General features: G+C 41.5%; 1 protein-coding gene across 2 annotated transcripts in view; it reads right to left on the bottom strand.

The window, feature by feature from the left end:
• Window positions 1–6670: 6670 nt before the first annotated feature.
• The window catches only part of itsn2b (intersectin 2b), a 44150-nt gene continuing 29409 nt past the window's right edge, over window positions 6671–21411 (bottom strand). For both annotated transcript variants that reach the window (XM_049594240.1, XM_049594233.1), the window contains exons 26-40: window positions 21244–21340; window positions 20942–21136; window positions 17011–17132; window positions 15622–15728; window positions 15299–15482; window positions 15019–15117; window positions 14770–14853; window positions 14562–14645; window positions 13364–13426; window positions 12547–12696; window positions 12321–12439; window positions 12146–12228; window positions 11982–12065; window positions 11474–11647; window positions 6671–10037 (exon numbers count right to left, since the gene is read on the bottom strand). In XM_049594240.1, the coding sequence (XP_049450197.1) occupies window positions 9889–10037; window positions 11474–11647; window positions 11982–12065; window positions 12146–12228; window positions 12321–12439; window positions 12547–12696; window positions 13364–13426; window positions 14562–14645; window positions 14770–14853; window positions 15019–15117; window positions 15299–15482; window positions 15622–15728; window positions 17011–17132; window positions 20942–21136; window positions 21244–21340 (1794 nt within the window). In that variant the 3' untranslated portion in view covers window positions 6671–9888. The remainder of the gene's footprint in view (window positions 10038–11473; window positions 11648–11981; window positions 12066–12145; window positions 12229–12320; window positions 12440–12546; window positions 12697–13363; window positions 13427–14561; window positions 14646–14769; window positions 14854–15018; window positions 15118–15298; window positions 15483–15621; window positions 15729–17010; window positions 17133–20941; window positions 21137–21243; window positions 21341–21411) is intronic.

A 21411-nucleotide genomic window follows, 5' to 3' on the forward strand; every position in this document is an offset into this window, starting at 1 on the left:
TGACTGGCTGGGTTGGGTAGGGATATTTTTTTTTAACAAAAGTGCACTCTGCGAGCAGCTCCCTCTTCCTTTTGCCCTGCGGGCAGGGAGAGAAGGAGAGGCGACAGCCGGGCTCGGTAATCCACCAAGCTGGTCCATTTTCCACTGGAGACGCCACGCAGCTGGTGTGTCCTGGGCGTTTGAGGCCAACAAGAGCTTTTTGGGGGGGACGGGCTTAGTCAGGCTCGGGATCAGTATTTTATGTGATAATCTCAGACTGGCTGGGTTTGGGCTTCAACTCACATGGGTCGGTTCGGGTTGTAATTTTTTCAGCCTGTTGAGAACTAGTGGCTCTGTGAGGCTGTTCAGTGGTGCTTTGAGATAAATGCTAACACAGCTAACATCTTCACAGTGAAAATGCTAACGTGTTAATGTTTCACAGATACAGTGGAAACCTCTTGTAGCATTTGTCCAGTTTAAAAGACTCTAATATTTAGAACTGAAGTGAAAGTGAAGCTTATCTATGGTCTCTTCAAAGCCAGATCTCAATACTAAGGTTATATTGACAATACATGTGTTTAGGGTTGCACTGACTGGATAAATGAGACTTGGATTACTGCAGGAGTTGTGTGAGAGTTTGTAAACAAATGCCGTTTTCTGCGGAGTCATGTGAGAGAAACAACGTTTTCTTAAGGAATTTAAGGTTACACATCATGGCTAGCTGATATACAGATGGTCATTTTGTGGCTGAAGTATCCCTTTAACACATCATCACTATTCTTACTGTTAAATAAACACAGATCTAAACCTTGTTCTACATACAGACTGCACAACACAAGCACCACTTACCATCCATAATGCATCCATTTCTGCACCTCCTGCTCACTGTGATGAAATATTAACACTCGTAACTTCGTGCAGTGTGTTCTGTGAGGAATTGTTGTCCGTCATCTCTGAAATAGCAAGGGACAGGAGTTGTGAGTTTCACATGCTGGGTGGGAACACTGGACTGCGCAGCGGTGCTCCACTGGTATTTCATTTCATTATTCATGACCAAGGGGTGAAGCTTCAGGTAAGTGTGGGCTCAGTTCAAGTCCATCAGACAGAAAACGCAACATCAGCTTCACCTAAATTCAGTGGTGATGACATGTAACTTAAAGGTCCAGCGTGTAGGATTAAGGGGCATCTTTTTGCAGAAAAGGTATATAATATTCAAAATTAGTTTAGTTTATAATTACCTGAAAATTGTTGTGTTTTCATTACCTTAGAATGAGCCGTTTATATCTACATACAGAGCGGGTCCTCTTTCATGATGTCCACCACGTCTATTTCTCAATACTTTCGGACTTGAACATGTGCAGACACCAATCTTAAAGGCAGCTAATACCTACCTATGTTTCTATGATAACAATGACATAACAGCGTATCAAAAGACAATATAAAAAAAATGTGACAATGAAAAAGAAATCATTAGTGATGAACCCACAGAGAATTACCAGCTGCATCTGCAGCTCTCCTCAGGCTTTACCGAGCTTCATAGAATTTTGGGAAATCATGTAGCTTTCTGATTGCAACGTTACTGTTTTGGTTAATCTCTCACTGCTCTCTTCGCCCTTCTGCAGGCCTATGTAGAAAGCTTAAGGTGGAGGGAGTCCATTTCTCTGCCCTTCCACACGCATACGTGGAAAGCCTGAGGCAGAGAGAGCACACCTCGCTGCCCTTCTATGCGCCTACATGGAAAGCCTAAGGCAGAGAGAACAGCAGCAAAGACCCTACGGGAACAGAACAGAGCAGCATCAATGACAAACAGAAATGACATTGATAAATCAGACACAACATGAAAAGGAGGAGCTGGGGTGGAGGCAGGTTGCAAAGCGGCTTGCAGAGGAAGTAGCAACAGTAGGCAGCTCAGAGTAGTTTAAATAGGACGCCCTGAATGAGATTCACTGTCTGTGAAGAAAGAAATCGTGTGATCTATCAGCTGACCCCCATCAATCAGCTGCTCCATCAGCTGATGTTGTCCAATGTTTTTGGAGTTAAAGCTCTAAAAATCTACTGTTCATACCTGCTTATCACCAATCTGCAGACAGACGCAGTTAGAGACGAGCTGATGAACACAGTGGAGCATTCAACAGGAAGTGGCACACATGTCTCTCTGGAGTTGGTGGAGACTAAAAACAGAGCTAAAAGAAAGAGGAAATTGGACTTAGTTTTATCAGGTGGACATAAATATAATTCTAAATGAATGATAATGTCGCTCCACATCTGCTGGATAAATAATCAAGCAACAGTTTGCTTGTTTGTTCGCAACGTTAACATAAAAGGTAAAGCAAGTGTGTTTACATCTTGTTTTTTCGCGCCCCAAATGGCCATTATTTTTAAGATATTTAGGGCAGGTTTGAAGTCTTGCACAGCTAATTTGTAGACAGCTAAGTCTGATGAAACAGTATCTTGTTTTTTTCTAAAATCACCCAGTTGATATGGGAGAAAAGTGGTTTGGCCCAGCAACCAACTAAAGCTAATTTATATTTTACTGCCAAAAGATTTGAGTTAGATTTCGCTCTTCTCTTTTAATATTTTATCATGTATTTTTATAGCTTTCATGTAAAAATAAATCTTTATTCCTAATTCATCATCCTATAGAACATTCCCTGATAAATAAAGGTACAGTGAGTGTAGATGCAGTCAGGAGACAGAAATAGCTAAAGGATGGGGCAAAGGGGGGTGACAGGTAGAGAGAGAGCTCGTGTGAGATAAAGTATAAAAGAAAAGTGCACTAAAGCAGAAGAAGAGAGGAGTTTAGAGGCAGCAGGAGAAAAAAAAACAGACAGAGAGGAATAAACACATGTAGAGACAGAGAAAGAGGAGTATGGAGGGAGAGAGAGTGACGTGCAGAGAGGATGAGTCTGAGAGACCCTCAGTTGACTCAGTCATGGGAATGATTTGATTATCACCACATGAACAGCTGTCTTATGTAACACACACACAGACACACACATACTGAGAGAGAGAGAACTCAAAAATAATGAGGGGTCTGTGTGTTCTGGCCAAAACCTGCGCTGAGCAAAGGTGGCCTGTAGCAACAGAGAGACAGAGAGTCTATGTCAAAGCAAACTCACAGACAGGGTCGTCCAGGTCTCTTTCTTTTGTCACAGGAAAAAATAAAGTAAAATGCACCAAGGTTTCTACATTTAGCAGCTGGGATAATTAATATTAAGGATATGGGTCAGGAACATGGATGTGGAAATGTGGAAATTGGCATTGTAGCTGCTAAATGTGTCTGTCTGCGGTTCAGTGCATGTACAGTGCGTTCAGAGCAGCCCTCTGCTGCACAGGTGTGGATTTCGGGGGGTTGGCTGCAACAGGTTCTTCTCAAATCAGGGAAGTTACAGTGGTAATGGACAACTGTTCAGCTACCACTTCCAAGTGGCATCAGTGTTGGTGCTGCTGTCACAAAGACAAAGATTGCTGAAGATCTGTTTTCCTCGCAACTATCAGTTTCCGCAGTTTCTTTGGTTGTTTCTTCTGGGGATAGGAACTGCAAAGAACTTACACTGATAGACTTTGGTAATGGGGGATAGCTATCAGAGAAAACAAAAGTGTTATCCTCTTCCTGTTTTAAATGCATGATGGTCTAAACACTTTCTTTGTGCCATAAATCAAGCATAATTTTCCAGGATATCATACACGGTGGCAGACAGACCAAGAATTGCTTAGTGAAAGTGAGGCTCATAGGGAACCAATCTACACATTTATGGTGTCATTATTCTTTTGCCATGAGATTGTGCAAAAACATTTACTTTAGGATGATAAGTTAAGGCAAAAACATTTTCTGTTTACGCTTTAAAATCTGAAATAACAACATGTTTTTCTGTCATTCAGTCGGTTAATCATGTCTATTGGTGAGTCAGTGTCCTTTTATATTGAATTGTTTGTCTGTTTTATGTTCATTATGTCACAGTTCCCTTATTGTAACACATTTTGTGCTGCATTTGTTGTATGAAAGGTGCTATATAAATAAAGTTTATCATTATTATTATTCATGGATTGCAGGAGAATATTTGGTTTCGAGAGCTTTTGAATGTTAAAAGCTTTTTAGTAGGTTAATTTAAAACAAAGTTCACTTTACTCAAAGGGTAACTTTCATTTTTCAACCCATATTTTCCCATGTTGTTGTGTCTATGTGACAGATGTGAACAACAGTTTTTGAAATTGGTCCAGTACTGAGAGAGAGGGCTGCAGCTGGCAGCTGCACAACGCCTGCAATGTAACCAGATGGGGCAACTGTTCACCATCACTGTCGTCCATTAAAAGTGGTTATTTTTGCTACAGGCAAGCTCAGATTATTATAATTTTCTTAAGTGTGACTTTACGTTTCACTTGATCCAGTCTGTTGGAAAGTGTATCTCAGGGCTCATTTATGCTCAACGTTAAATATGGAGACAGAAGTGGAGAGAGTCCATACTGCGTTTATTCTATGCATATCTGTGCATGTTTTCTGAAAGCTTACAGATACAGACGAAACAGAGCAGTACCACCAGAGATTGTGGAGGCAGCGTAGTGTGGTGAAAAGAATTCTCGGTCCACATGTTGGTATGTATGTATGGCTGCACAGACCACTGCTGTCTACAACGCTGCCTCAATTTAAAGGTACAACATTATGACCTCCACCGCCACTTTGTTAGTTGTTGGATGAAACTTTGGAATCTGCCCTCTATCAATATGTATGTATGAAGGCAATGACATTTACAACGTTTGAAACAGACATATCTATTTTCATGGTAAAGGAAGTATAAATAAGACTTAACTCTAACATACCTTTGTCGTTGTTATGGAGAGAGTAGTATCAGGAATAATTTGTTTTGCTGGAGTATGACAAAGGTTGAAAAATGCTGAAGTTACCATTTAATGTAAACGTTGTAGCGTTGATGCTCATCATAAGTTTGTTTGTCATGCTCCAAACTTGTTTATTGTGTCCTGAGGGACGCCACACTGACACTATCTGCCTGCTGCACAGACATTATATACTTACAGACATACAGTAGATGACCTTTATACTGACAACATGCAGACAACACGGCAGGCAACTTTATTTTCAAGCTGTCTGCCCATATTCATTTACACATGTCCAATTTTAGCTTTCCACTTAATAGACTAAATCAAATTAAATCAACGCACAAACACACAACCTCTTATTTCAATAGAATCAAACTTTTATATATATATATATATATATATATATATATATAGAGAGAGAGAGAGAGAGAGAGAGAGAGAGAGAGAGAGAGAGAGAGAGATGTTGTTGTTGTTTTTACATTACATTTTTTTTTATCTCTGATATGTGTAGTATTATTAAAGATTATAATTTGGAACCATAATTTCAAGTTGTGTAAAATTAAAAACTCTCAAGTCATCTGTCGATCATGATCAGATGAAATGTTGGGTTGGATTAAGTGGTTCATGTTCATCTGTGACACATTAGTTTCTAATCAACCATAGAATAATTAGTTACCAGTAGCACCATTTAAAACCAGCACAGTCCCGCTGCATTACATCCATTACTCCCACTGTAACGCTCTGCTACAGAAGGTTGAGCTCAGCTGACTTTGTCGACTCAGTTTCGCAGCTGTGTGTGTGTTGCTGTCAGCCCCTCACAGAGCCACTCATGTGGTTACATAATGACTGTTGCTCCTATGGACCCAGAGCCAGTGGAGGGTGAAGAAGGACTTAATGAGGTCTATTGGTGCGCACTGACAACTCCACACTGAACTTCACTGACTCTGAGGCTGGACACCAACAAAACCAGGGAAATAAAATGAACTCCTTAAAAATGTTGTCTTCATTTCAAATGTTAAATTCCATTGAAAGTGGGTCAGAGTGTTTTATGACATTGAACAAAATATTGACGAAATTTTACAAAAATATAACAATATTGAGAAAACAAAACAGCTTTTGCTTGTAATGTAGTGAAATTAACCCTTTGTCCTCCCTACATCCAATGTTAGCTCTAAATCTGGGCTGCACCGAAGCTTTGAAGCTTTAATGTTTTAAGTTATGTTAGGTAATGACTTGTTCAGCCTTTTTTTATTGCATGTCTATTCATTCTGTTTAAAACTGGTATTTCTGCTCAATTGCAGATAAAGATTAGGCTACACTAATTTTAGTAGTATTGTACTATTTGTAGATTCCAGTGGTGGCTGTGTGGGATTGTTTCTGACTCATGTGATCCAAACATTTCCATAACCTCCAGTGAGTGTTGTAAAAGTATAAAAGTGTGAGATGTAATCATTTCCAAAACTCACAGCACGTTTTATCTGAAGAAATATATATATTTGCTCTGCCACACAAACAAAGGCACGCCCCTGTATTAATGATTCTAGCAGCAATCTAACAGAACCATAAATCACATTTAGGGCGCCACAGCAATAAAAAAAATCTAATTCAGCTTCAAAAATAATTGAGCATAAAGTTAGTTCAGGCAGGACACAATGTCAAACTAAGCTCACATCCCAGCTAAATCAGGTGATCTCAAACAGCCAATCAACTGATGGAGCAGCTGATTGATGGAAGTCAGCTGATGGATCACATGATTCCTTTCTATGCAACCAATTGGCAAATCTCATTAAGGGTGCCCTATTTAAACTGCTCTGGCCTGCCTACTGTTGCTGCTTCCTCTGCAGCTGCTTTGCAACCCACCTCCACCCCAGCTCCTCCTTTCCATGCTGTGTCTGACTTATCAATGTCATTTCTGTTTGTCATTGGTGCTGCTCTGTTCTGTTCCCGAGAGGTCTTTGCTGCTGCTCTCCCTGCCTCAGGCTTTCCATGTAGGCGCATGGAAGGGCAGGGAGGTTTGCTCTCTCTGCCTCAGGCTTTCTGCACAGGCCTAGGAAAGTCAGAGAGGCCCCAGAGCAGAGTCATACTGCCAAACATAATACTGCACAAGAAAAAACATTTTCTTTGACTAAAGTTGTCCTGACTGAATTATAGTAAATGACTGATGTTGTTACTAAAAAAAAAAAGAAGAGATATTATTTATCTGCATTCACTCTGTGCTCCATCATGATGTCATCACTTTCATACCAACAAGGACTGCAGAAAGATATCAGCATTAAAAAGACAGCATATTAATTTGGAATTTTGGTCAATGATTTTTTTGTCTGTTTGTTTGTTTTAGGGCAATGACGTCATAAATATGACATCAGACATTCAAAGCTTAATCTAAAAACCTCAATAGAAGCTTTGAATGTAAAAAAAAATAATAATAAAATTACATTCAGTACAGCCCTGTCTCAAACATGCAGTTTCTCCTCATCATAGACATCTTAAAACAATAATTTCATTGTGATTACCATGTATGAACTCCACACTCAAAATAACAGCAAAAGCCTGTCTTCAGTTGTAATAACGAGGTGGTGTGGTAATTATGTACAAAGGCTGAAGCAGTGTGTTTCGAGCAGAGTAACCTGGGATAAATGGTTTTTGTTAGTTAGTGTTGCATGTTGGATTATCAGCTGTCAAACTCCAGAAGAGCCTGAACCTAAGTCATTAACATACAGCACTGAATAAATCTTTATTACGTAACTTTTTTGTCTAAAGTCCAGAGGCCACTCACCCCTTATGCACTGCTGCTGATAGTTTACAGTGTTAATGTCCCTTTTGTTTAGCCAGCCAATAATTTGACAGTTTGTTTACTTTTAATGTCTTTAATTTGACTTAAGAAACCCTGATTCAGAGAGTGCCACATGGAGGCCAAAGTGAGTACAAACAGCAGGTTACAGACCCCAGGCTGATCAGACAGTCACTAAACTCAGTTAGCACAGCAGCAGTCAATGCAGAAGGCTGCAGAAAACACAAAGTAAAACAAACTTAAACACCCCTACACAGACGAGGAAGGTAGTCCAGTCTATTTGCACATTTTCCATAAATTCAAAGAAACATCAAAGTTAATACAGGACTTAAAAACAGACTTTTGTGGACTGAAAAAGACAAATTAAAAGAATACAAAATAGCAGGCCTAACAAAATGACTAGTGATCTAGTCTACTTACAGTAAAACTCAATCGCAGAGAATCCTCTAAGATGTTACATCGCCTTTCAAAACAGTGTTGACAAGTGTCCGCTGAACACATTTTAATATCTGACATCACACAAAACAAACCCAGTGGATACCAACTGATTATCCAAGACACAGCAAGCAAAGCCGCTCCAAACCTTTGGATAGTCACACACGCATAAATTAAGAAATAAATACAACACTTTTTGTTAATATCCGGAGCACCAGCAGGCGCTCAAAGTTAGAAACTGGATGCAAAGGACAAACGAGTAAAAACAAGGCAGAAGACACCAAAAAATCAACCGACGACATAAATAAAAACCTTTTACACAATACATCCATGTAAAGTTTTCATGCCGGATGTTTACAATGGCAACTTCTTGAGGCAACAGAGACAGAAAATATTGCTGTCAGTGAGGTAAAAGACCAGAGAATGACACTGAGGGTGAAAGGTGGCAGGGTGAAAGTGTAAAAATACTGCTTTTTATTAACGCTGCCGATCTGTGTTGCCTCAAAACATTGACATCCTCAAAATCCTCCACACTGAAAAAAGGCGAGAAGAGCTGACTCAGCTGGAGAAAGAGCTCAAGGTGTTTGTTAGTACAGCTTTTCATACCTGCGTCCTTTTATCACCTGTATTATGTTGCACTGAAACTACTTGGCCTTGGCTGGTTTTGCACACAAAAGAAAAGGCTAATAAATTCCTCCTAAGACCATGAACGTCATCCCAAAAAACCCTAATGGTTTCAGAAACTGGCAGATTTTAAAAGACAAAAAAGATGACTTGCATTAAGGCCACAAGTTACGGGTTAACTCCAAAAAGTTGCAGCATCGAGAGCCCTAAGATATTTGTATGTTACTAATATCTCAACTAAATGTTTACACTTGTACACTCCAACAACACACACACACACACACACACACACACACAAACATTTTTACAGTGACACAGATTCAACCCAGAACGACATATCCTGAGATCCTCTATCTACAGTAGTAAACTGACTCCAGACCAGAGCTGTCCGAGTTGTCCGACAGTCCGTGCTGCTGTCCATCATCTGCCATCTACTGTTTATGTTGCACTTAATGTCACTGTGAGAAACCGTAAGGAAGCAGTGTCTCTTGAAAGCCATCAGTCATGACCTCATCCCAAAAAGTCCACATATACATATCCTGTAAGTTGAGGAAAACACTAAACATAAACTTACTAGACAGCCTTGGTTGAGCAGACTTGGCAAAGTGCGTCTCAATGACTGAACACTTAAGGTCCGACAGTTGTAAGTGAGATACAGAGCGGCTGGAGTCTAGGTAATATCTAAGACCCCTTTACATGTAGTTTTATTGATTTATTAATATTAGGATTATTTGTTTGTAGACTGTTTTTGTCCAGTTCTTGTCCCTCTGAAGGTTATAAATTATTACAGCAGATTCAGCTTCGTGTCACACTGTAGTTCTTCCTTTTACCTCCGTCACAGAGTACAGTACATCTTGTGCAGGTGCAAACAGCTGCAACCATCATGCTAACCTTCCTATCTCAGATCATGAGCCAGAAAAAACAAGGGGAACTCTGATTCCTATTGGTGGCTTCAGATGATGTCACTCAGACCCTAATCCCCTACTGGAAGATTTAGATGACATCATAGAGGTATTATTAGTGCTGGTTAATATTGAATATTAAGGCGTGACGTGTGTTCAGTTCAGGAGTGTCTATTAGGCATGTGTGAGGGAGGGGGCATCCGGGTTTGTTTAGGTGACAAAAAGCAGCCTGTCTTATTTGGTTACGCTGCAGGAGGAAAACATCCTTGTGTGGAGGTCTCTGTACAAGACTCCATCGTTATTTCAGTTCATCCTATTTGCCTATTTGTTGCCATAGAGCTGCAGGTCAAGGCGGACCCACACTTCCCCTGTGGGAACCTCGTGCAGCAGCAGACGACGTGTTACCGGTCCCTTGTTTTCCAGCTCTTTCTTGATGGTTGCCACAGGAACCTCTGTCCGACCCAGAAAGTCTGTTGAATGAGAAGAAATAGAAAGGGACATTTTAATTGGAAAAACAGAGCTTGGAAAAAATGTGATCGCTGAGTGTGTGTGAGGCTCCAGTGACACAAAGGTGAGAGTCAGGAACTCGTGGTATTTCCTTCAACATTAGGACTTTTCTGACTTTTGTATGACAATCTATTATTTAGGTTTAAGCTCTAGAACACGTCTAAAAGTTAATCGAATAAAGTAATTGCGGCCTCTGGCAACAAGGAAATCGGAGAAGGTCACTGTTAGCCTGGCATCACCAGACCAGGTTGCACATGCCAGTTATTCAGTACAATTCAATTCAATTTGAATTGCTCCAACATTGTCTCGTTGTTTTTCTACTACAATTCTTTTTCAATTAGCCCAGGGTGTTATCAACAGCTGTAGAGCAAAATGCCTCTGGATTCAATTGGATGAACATACAATCAAAGCAATGAAATATGTGGCATGGCAACATAAATATAAATAGAATACAGCATACAGAGATGAGCTGTGATGGTGTGTGAGTGTTGCCCTTTTTGCCATCGGTATTTAAAAATAGTAGGCTACTTCAACAGAAAGTTCCATATCAGCTGCAGCCATTTTGGTTGTTTCTGAAAATGCCTCAACACCGCTCCTCTGTAGGATTATGCTTGCTGTGCAAAGGCTCTGCAAGTTGTCAGTCATCATTTGAAACCCGCCTCCTATTAGATTAACAGTTGTGATTGGCCAAAAGCTGGCTAGGTTGGCTGGAAATCTGTCTTGAGGTGAAGGGGACCAGACGCATATTACAGAGCAAATAATAAACGAGCTCACAGATGTGTCTGGTTCCCAGGCTGTACTTAATTTGTCAGTTTGATTTCTCTGGCTAGCCTGAGAACCAGACAAATCTATGAGCTCATGTTTCATTTGCTCTGGCAGATGTGTCTGGTCAGCCTCCCTATCAGACAGATTTCCAGGCGGCCTGGCCCACTTTGGGTCAATCACAACCATTAATCTAATACGGGGTACGGGACATGAAACTTAAATCGAACTGTCAATCTGAGCTGATCAAATATGAATTAAGATTCTAATACTGCATTGCCTATTTCCTGTTTCAAATATTTTAAGAAACACATTTTAGTGTACTGAGACACATGAGACTGTTTCTGACCAGGTCGCCATTTTTTTTTTTTGCTTGAAATCAGACCAACCACTGCTCCAACTTGCATGTGCTGTTCAGCACCACGTCACGTTTGTTTTATTCAGTTTCGTCCAGAGACATTTTGGTCTGTACCCGTTGATAACACTCCTTGGAAAACAAAAATGAACTGAGGTGAATTAGTCTGACAATACCAGGCTTTAATTTTGTAGCTTTACAGAGAAATCAGTGAGGGTTAATGAAGGAGTGAGGGCGGAGAAGAAGAAAAAAAAAAAGAGAAGACATCAGCAGGTGACTGACCATCGGGTGAAAACTGGTCTCTTTCAAAGATGGTGATGCAGAGGACGTCCTGGTAAAGGTCTTTGATGTGGAACTGACAGTTGAAGTTCCACTTGGGGTTCAGAGTGTCGTTGAGCGTTCTGGACGTGAATATCTGTGCTCCCATGGTCACTTCACAGTAGGGGTTACTTTTACCTGGTGGAGGACATGAAGACAGGTGAGAGGAGGGACAATGGGGAAGGCACAAGGGTGTAATAGCAGGGAGAGGACAGGGGAAGAGAGAGAAGAGGGGAGGAACAAAAGACGATGAAGGAGCAACACAGTAAAAGGGGTAAGGGGAAAAGGAGAGACAAGAAAAAGAAGGAAGAACATTTAAGCACACAGAGAGGCCTCTGACTGAAAGTGAACTGATGAAGAAAGGGTTGACAGAGCATCATAACTGAATATGGCTTTATCTTGGCTTCATTAGGCGTCCATGCAGCAGTGCATGTAGCAAAATGTGGACTAACACGACTGTATCCATGCTCACCATTGGGTTTGGCTGCCTTGAGTTCAGTGGCCTCCAAGATGGTGACAAGAAGTCTGCCGATTCCACTGGTCTTCACAGATCGTGCTGCAAACACACACACACACAGGTTGATTAATCCAGAGTTTGGCTGCCATCAGTACAGCTGTGTGAGTGTAGAGACAAACCTTGATAGGCCTTTTCCCTTTTTTTCTTTTCCGTCTCAATAAATTCTTCAGACGCAGCCTTGATCTTCTGAACCCAGGCCGTCCTGAAAACACAAACACACACAGTAATCATCACACAGGCCACAAAAAATAACAAAAAAACAAACACACCACATCTGTCTGTGTGTGCAGCTACCGTTCATTGATGTTGTCAGTCCTCAGTGTATACACTCTGTCGATGTGTGAGATGTGGAAGGTGGGCTCATCGCTAGAGGGATCTGGCAGCTTCACTAGAACTTCGTTAAGCAACACAGGCTGCAGGAAATAAAAAATTATGCACCGTCAAACACACAATAAAAAAGACATTGAAACCTAACTTGTGTGTGTGTGTGTGTGTGTGTTTGTGTGTGTTTTTGTCTTACCGGCTTGTACATCTTGAGCTGCACATTGTTCTTGTTGCTGAACAGTTTATCTATCCCCGATGAGGTGAACTGTTTAGCCGCGTGAGTCAAAAGCAAAAAGTCGTTGAAGAGGAAAGCCCAGAGCTCCTTGTTGCTTTTTGCCTTGTGTATCTGAAAAAAAGTCATACATACATATCATGTTATTTTTATGATCCCATCAATAATAATTAAGGTCAGTAAAGTTTATTTATGAAGCATCTTATTGTACACAAAGGTTATTCAAAGTGCTTTACAGGTAAAAGAGAGGAAAAACAAAAAATTATTTAGAAATAATAGAAGTATAAAACAAGACAGATAAAAGTGCAGACAAGTTTGAAGTGACAGCACCATAAAATCTGATAAATTAAAAGCTGTGGAAAAGTGATGATGGTGGTACTATAGTCAACTGTTCAGCATTAGGTTTTAAATTAATTCTCCATCCAAAAAGCAAATGTCTACGTTTATATAACAGTATTATTCATGGTGCTGCCATATCATCACCGCCTGAGATCCTTCTGTTGGGTTTCTGCTCAGATGAACCAGGTCGCTGATCTCCACTGTGAAAGTTTTACTCCGTGGTCTGAGGCTTGTAACATGTGACCACGACAGCCCGCGGTCTGACCCAGTAATGTTTTCATTTTCTCTCCCTGTACTCCCCAGTCTCTCTGGTCTCTTCAACATTTAAAATATTCATTCAGTGAAATGAAAAATGTTAATGTTATCTAGAATTTGGAGCCCCACCGGAGTGGTTCATTGACTCTGGTTACCACAGTTTCAGAAGCACTGCAGTTTTACTCACCTTGCCGCTGTGGAGCAGTTTCCTGGGTCCCAAACAGTTTGTAAGAGAGTTAAAGACCATGTTCTGTTGAAAGAGAGAAATGTTAGCCATATCTTTCACATGCTCTTTAAAATTTTAAAATTTTAAAGAACTTTATAATTAGGTATTCTGCAAGATTCTCTTCTGATACTAATTTATAAGGTAATTAATCTAATACAAATTGAACTCATAAATAAGTAACTGACTTGATTCCTACTAAATAGTGACCTAAAGGTGCAGTCAACATTGCTAATCCATACACTTTTTGTCAAATTCAGCAAATATCTCCTCACGGTCCGCTAGCTGTCCATTTTCAGTACGTGCACAGAAAAAAAATCCAGGGTTCATTAGGGCTGCCCCTGAAAGTCAGAGATTTCAATTATCAGTCCAAGACCCCTCAGCTGACTGAGAATCTTCAAGTCGAACAGTTGTTTTTTATTTGTGTTTGGGGGTTTTTTGTCGGTCAGTAGGTGGGGATGATTTGGTCCCCAGATGTAGCTGCACAAAGAGTGCTCCTCACTTTCAATCTGCTCTCCGCTACCAAACCCAGAGTGAGTCTGAGTGAGACAGGGGCAGCTGGCCGCAGGAAGAAGGGCTTTGTCAGGTCAGGCTTCAAGATAACATGATCTTCTGCCCTCTGCTTACAAGTGGTGAACTGACAGCTCACAGTGATTTAATATGATACAGCGTCTGGCTTTTGTTTGATATCTAGTGTCGGCAAAAAATGTTGCTGCACATTCCCATCAGTTGTTAGCGTAGTTAGCACACATTAGCTCTGAGGGATAACTTGACTTGTTTATTATATTACGTTAATGTCACTGTCACCCTGTACTTCCTCATGAACCTGGTTTAAACTCTGTTGGGAAAAAAAGGGAACAAATAGCCGAATATTTCTACTGAACAGCCAAATCCAATTCAATTGACATAATCAGAGTCAGGTGCAACTTTGTTATCATACTCAGCCCTGGCTCAGACCGAGCTACACAAGTCAACACTACCCCAGCTAATCAGCAACAGGAGATGTTTAGGAGAAAGGTCATGGATGTATAACAAGACAGTTGCAAGAGGGACACTTCTGAAAGAGCACTAACGGAAGAGGTGTATTTGTTTGGGTGTTGAGTTCAAACAACAACCAATCTCAAGAACCGCAGACTACACCTTTAATAAGTAAGCTCAATACCTCTGCAGCACCATCACACTGTACGTGGTTCTGAATCCATTCCAGTCTGTCAGAATTCTCCTTTTCTCTCACGCCCTCGTTCACCTGATTAACAAAATAATTCAGCACTGAAACATTCAGATCTTTTTCACACAGAACGCAGTAAAAAAACCGATTAATTTGAGTAACGAGTGAGGGCACAAATGAGATAATCGGTGAAGAAATGAACCTGTTGACAGAGTTCCTCCGCTCTCTCCAGAGCCTCTTTCAGAGGGCCACGGTCAGCGTGACCCTCTGGAGTGCACTCCAGGATCTAAACACACACACACATAAAACGCAGAGAAGTTAATTACACCCACAAATGAGAGACGAAAAGGCAAAACACTGTTGTTTTTTCTAATTACACACGGTAAGGTCAGCGTTTGAACCCCTAATGAGGAGTTCAAACACAGCCACGCTCATGAACATGATGTCGTACGTTTTTGATGTGCAGTGGGTAGCGTGTGATCCTCTGCATGGGTTTCAGCAGGAAGCTGGACAGCGGCATGCCTTTACACCTGTAGTCTGTGGCAATTTTCTGACGGGAAGAAAAGACAATAAGTACACTAAGAGCCTTGTTTCCACCTTCATGGATGTAACTGCAAAGTAGCTTGTTTCTTAAATACTTTGCCCTTCAACACATCTCTACTATTCCTCTGTCACTCCTACACTTCTTCCTTTCTTTGCTTACTCCTCCCTCACTTTCCTTTTCTTCCTACCTTGAGGAAATCTTTGAAGTTCGGCTCGCTGTCGATGCGAGTCTGGAGCATTGTTGCTCCGTTGATCTGACAGGAACAGAACCGGATGTAGGGTTGCATGTGCGACAGCTCCGCAGACAGGATATCTCCAATCATCTGCACTGGCATGTTCTCCCCGCCCATCTTCTTACGCACACGGAGCGCCCTGCAAACACATACATGTACACATATAAACACAAGCGGCTCTGTATCCCTGTACAGACACAATCTACATAAACACGACATTAACACAGCTTCATCAGACAGACTGTCTCTTCTAGATCTCATGACAATGTGAAACTTACTTGAGAAGTTTAGAGTTGCAGGCCAGCAGTTCTTTCCAGTTGACGAAGATCATGGTCATCTCTGCATCACTCAGCCGGCCCGACTCTGACATAGGCTTATGGAAAACCTACACAGAGACACACACACACACACACACACACACACACACACACAAAGCCAGGAGTAAAGACATTGGACAGAAAGAAAATGACAGATTTACACACACTGTCAGGTATGTGACCAGGAGATGGTGCAGACACCCTGACACATCTCGTTCTCATGAAACACTAGATGGATTGATTTTAACTTTCTCAGTTTACAGGGTGTTAAAAGGTATCAGACACTTAAATTTAAGGCTTTTTAAGAGCTTTGCAAGATCATCTTTAACCAAATTTAAGACAAATCATCTTTTTTTTATTCATGTATTAAGAGTAAGTATAAAGGTAAGTAGTATATATGATCCCTTGCCGAGTTTATGTAAGTTTTATGTAGAAACATGGTCATTATAGAGAGTCAGGTAAATCTACTCTTTTCCAACAGGTAGGTGCAAGTATAAGGTTAAAAAAGCATTAAGTTGGGGCGTCGGTGGCTTAGTGGCAGAGCAGGCGCCCCATGTACAAGGCTGTTGCCGCACCGGCCCGGGTTCGAATCCAGCCTGTGGCCCTTTGCTGCTGCCCTCTCTCTCTCTCCCCCTTTCACGCTTGATTATCCTATCTATAAAGGCAAAAATGCCCAAAAAAAAAATCTAAAAAAAAAGCATTAAGTTCAGGGGGTTTAAAGATTTGAAATGACAGAAATGTTGACTTTCACACAGAAGAGCTTGACTGACTCATCAAAATATAAATCATAAGATGGATAAGATAATTTTTTGTGGCAATAATGACCTCATAAACTCAAATTTAAGACTATTTAATAACTTTTAAGGGCGGCACGGTGGTGTGGTGGTTAGCACTCTCGCCTCACAGCAAGAGGGTTGCCGGTTCGATCCCAGGCATGGGAGCCCTTCTGTGTGGAGTTTGCATGTTCTCTCCGTGTCAGCGTGGGTTCTCTCCGGGCACTCCGGCTTCCTCCCACAGTCCAAAGACATGCAGATTGGGGACTAGGTTAATTGGTGACTCTAAATTGTCCGTAGGTGTGAATGTGAGTGTGAATGGTTGTTTGTCTCTATATGTCAGCCCTGCGATAGTCTGGCGACCTGTCCAGGGTGTACCCTGCCTCTCGCCCGATGTAGCTGGGATAGGCTCCAGCCCCCCCGCGACCCTCAAGAGGATGAAGCGGCTAGAAGATGAATAATAACTTTTAAGGCCTAATATGTATAAAAATGAATTTAAGACATTTTACCACTTTTTAAGGACCTGCAGAGACCCTGGTTTTTATGCAAGTTATTGAGCAGGACATGTGTCCATTACCTCCAGCACTATCTGCAAGTCTTCTGTGTATCTCTCCTCTGTCTGGATCAGCTCATGGATGTAACCCTGTCTCTTCTTCTCCTGGGAGCTCATCGAGTCCAGACTGTTAAGGTCTGCACACCCTGCAGGAGAGGAGGAACACACAAGAGAGGGTTGTATGACTGAAAACAAACAGTGCCACCTGCTGGACGTTCAGACCAAAAAAAAAAGCAAAAAACAGAAAAGCCCATAATCCTGCTTTAGACTCTCTCTACTTGACTCTCTCATGTCTATTTGCATATGACCGAAGCTTTCAGAAAATAGGAGAGGGACGACAAAGAGGAAGAGGGATGGAAAAGGAAATGGGAAAGACTATAGTTTATATCAGCACACACACACACTTACCTGATACACGGAGCCCATTAGCCCACTGTGAGGGTCCCTCACTAGCTGACTGCTGCTCGCTCACTGACCTTTCTCTTTCTTCTCCCTCATCGTCCGCCTCATCCCAAAGGTTTAGAAAGTGAAAGCTGTTCTGTAGAGTCATTTCTCTGACTCTGATTATGTGTCTTTAAGTATTTTAGTTAGTTGTCTTCTGTTGCATTTGCCTGACTGTACTCTCCTGTTGGTCTCTTTCTCCTTCTGTGCGGTTATCTTCTCGTTGCTGGTATCAGACTAAAACCAAATCTGTTTGTACCAAAACAGGAAGAGGGATTCTTTCTTTCTTTCTCACCCCGTGACGCATGTTCAGAGTAGAAAAAGCTTAGTTTTTTTCTTCTTGTTCTAAGCTACTTTTGCCACTGAGGTAAGCCAGAAAATTTTGGAATATTTTCTACCATAATGTCCACATCAGAAGCCTAATATTATAATCCCAAAAAGGAAGTCACATGGATGTTTGACACTGCATCCAGCTGACTACGGGACACAAAAACAGCAGAAAAGGGTTGTTCACATGCTGTGTATCTACCCATCTTAATCATATGTACTGTGTTGACACTATAAACACTGCATTCAACACATTCACACACACACACACACACCCCGCAGAAGGGAAGACTGATATTCAATTTAACAATAAAACACTTTACTATCATTTCAAACCAATCTTTATTTTATAGGTTTTATTTCAGGATCAGAAAATATATTAGACACATCTTCAAAAATAATTACACCATCTCTTGTACCACAAATGTCCTGTATATACCATCAGATCGGTTGTGCTAACAGCTGTTATAAGCTCTAGGAGCAGCGCCACTCCATCAGTGTGGTCCACCCAGTTTCACTGCAGCATTTCACAACTCTAAGTTTGTTGTAAACTGTGTCGAGTAAACTCTGAATGGAAAAAAAGACAGCTAGCGGTTTAGCAGCAGTTTATTTTCTTTGCATTAGCCATCATCATTACAGATGGTGGTGCACTTTGACATCTGAACTGCAGCATCTTTAACGCAATTCCCTGTGTGCATCAGACTGGGCTCAGGAGTCACAGTCACTCATGAAAAGCTTGCATAGTTTTTTTTTTCACTTTTTGCCCTGAAGGAAATGTTACCTGACCATAATGACCACTATTTTATTTTGGTGAACGCTACAAGCGGATGTGCACTCACTTTATGCACAGACAGAAAAATTCAAAGCAGCAGCAAAACAGTATTCGGTTAATATAAGGTGCAGCAGCGGTTCGTGATAATGTCTCTGAAAGGCGAAGTTTACATCTGTTGATGGCTTTGAAACAGTTAGGCATATGATGAAGAGACGCTTCATCTCACTTCAAAATCACTTATGTTCCTTCTGTCTGTGATGACAGCTGACCCAGTTATGGCTTTTAAATGCAGAGGGCAAACTGTACGCTTCTGCTCGTACCATTCTCTGCCCAAATTGAGCTCAACAGAAGGTTTTCAGAGGCACAAAATCAAAGGCGCACTGCAAGATGGTTACAGCTGCAAGCAAAACTGCAATGTTACATTGTTTTATAGCATACTCACTCAAGATTGTTGTTGAACATATCTGAAGAGTGTTGCAGGTTGGACCTTTTTTTTTGCTGGCCGACGTGGAAATTAGCATCAACCAGGTCCCATCAAAAAGCTTTAGGGATTTTTCTATTGGATTTTGGATTATTGCAGAAAATAAGCTCTGTGGCAAATAAAAGTTTATGATACCTACATGTTTTGTTCAGCAAGATTATTTTAACATCACTTTCATAGTTAATGAAGCCTAAACGCAATCACCAGAAATAAAAAGCTAATGTAAGGCTGTAAATGAACTACACTACGGTCGCATGATGTAACATCCCTACCACAGCAAAGCCATAAAGCCGTGTTCGGCAATAATGACTTCTGTAGTCTCATTCAGCCACTTATTAGCAACCCCCTTTTTTAAGACACATAAAAGCTTCAAAATTCAAGAGTGGGGTATTTACGTGATTAATGTCGTAGAACAAGACGTGAAAGTCTCTAACCAAAACCCTAATTTCAGGCATCTAACCCATTCAAAGAACTCACTGACTTCAAAACGAGGGAACCAGAGGGGCAGAAATCACTTTTGGGAGTCATAACTACAGCACTCTGTTGCTTTATTCCTCTCTGAGCGTATTTCTCTGATTAATTTACCAAGTTAAACTGTGACTTCATGCCTTGTTTCAAGCACTTAAAAGGCAACTGCAGGAGCGCTGTGGCGGAATCTGAACCGTTCATTATTTCCCAAAGCACCGAAGGCTTGAGGATTAGTGCGATATTCATTGTTAGTATAAAGTGACAGTAAAGCTGGCACATTGTGTCTGAGTGTAGACACATCTCTGAGGAGAGACAGAGACAAATAGTGGGCTCTGTGTGAGCTGAACTCTCAAATTTGGAGAGCAAGAATGGAAAAAGCTGTATGTGAGGGAAAGGAAAAAAGAAAGATAAGGGACAGGAAAAGAGATGAAGAGAGAGAGGGTGACACAGTACGAACAAAGGGGGGAAATAAGTGTCTTGTGAAAAGAAACAAAAGGAAAGAGGAGAGACAAGCCACAGAGAGACCCACTATCCCTCTGCTTCAGCATTTTATCATCGTCAGTTCACAAATCAAAACAAGGAGCGAGGAAAACACGAAAGACACCAACGCTTTAACAACTCACTGAATCAGCATTGAGAGTCATAAGCCTGGGACCAGACCTTTGAGTTCGTCTACTCCAACGAGTTGAATGATTCGTCTGGCATCATGACATCAAACAGCATGTTACATTGAATTCATGAAGAAAACTTGTGTTTTTCTCGCATGCCCTCAGTGAACTAAGAATCCAAATGCTGAGAAAATGCTTGATGAATTAAAGTAAAAGGGGTCCGAACTTAACAACAGCAAAACTATTGGTTGGGGAAAATCAAATCCCTCTCACCAATGGAGTGTAACAAGTTGACAATCCTGACTAATATCAGGCAATAAGAAAGTCATTTCAGGTCCTGATTCATTCACAAGTGGGAATTTTCTCTCTGTCTCGCACACGCACACGCACACACACACACACACACACACACACACACACACACTCAGTGGGAGGAGTTAGTAGACAGGGAGTCCAGACACTCCGCCCCTTCAGAGCAGTGTGTAATAGTGGGTCTCTCTGAAGTCAGGAGGAGGAAGAAGGAAGAGGAGGTGGAGGAGGAGGAAGAGGACTTTCTACCACCCTAGAAGGAAAAAGAGACAGAAGCCAAGGAACAGAGGGAGGAGAGGAGAGACACAGATTGGGGAGGGAGAGAGGAAATGGGGAAAAAACAGGGGAAAAGGTGAAACAGTCAGTGAGAGGACAGGATGAAGAGATGGGTGGATGAAGAAATATCAGTGATGGTAGATGGAGGTTTCATAGATGAACAAAGGATAAGTATTAGTCACAGTGGCTTGAAGCAGAAGGAGAGCATCTCATTTTAAACATGCATTTACCTTCATGTATGGTCATGACATCATGCTTAAGGGATTTACTTACACTGCTGGCTGGGGTCACAATCGGCTGTGGTCATCTTAACGTAGTTGGTGGGGAAGAGACCAGTGACCCCGTTGACCTCTCCTTTCCACCAATCAGGATCGTTCTTGTCCAAAACGTTGATCAGCTGACCTTTGGAGAAGCTCATCTCGTCCCCGTTGGCGGCTGTGTAGTCGTATATCGCTATCACTTGACAGACTGAGAGAGAAGAAGAGTTTACAGCACCATTATTTTAGTTACGCAGTGCAATTTTGTACTCTTCATCTCTGGCTTTCATCTGACTTGGGGGAGTGTGTGTATGTTACCTGGTTGGGGAGCTGGCGTGGACTTGCCACTGTTGGATCCTAATATTTTGACGTTAGAGGCAGGAAACCAGCCCTTCTGACGCTTTTTACCACGGGCCTGGAGTCAGACAACACAAACAAACATGGTGTATGAGGTTTAAAGTCAGACTGCAGGGATGCTGCTGGTGA

The sequence above is a fragment of the Epinephelus fuscoguttatus genome, linkage group LG2, assembly GCF_011397635.1.
Source record: "Epinephelus fuscoguttatus linkage group LG2, E.fuscoguttatus.final_Chr_v1".
In the NCBI taxonomy this organism is placed as follows: Eukaryota; Metazoa; Chordata; class Actinopteri; order Perciformes; family Serranidae; genus Epinephelus; species Epinephelus fuscoguttatus.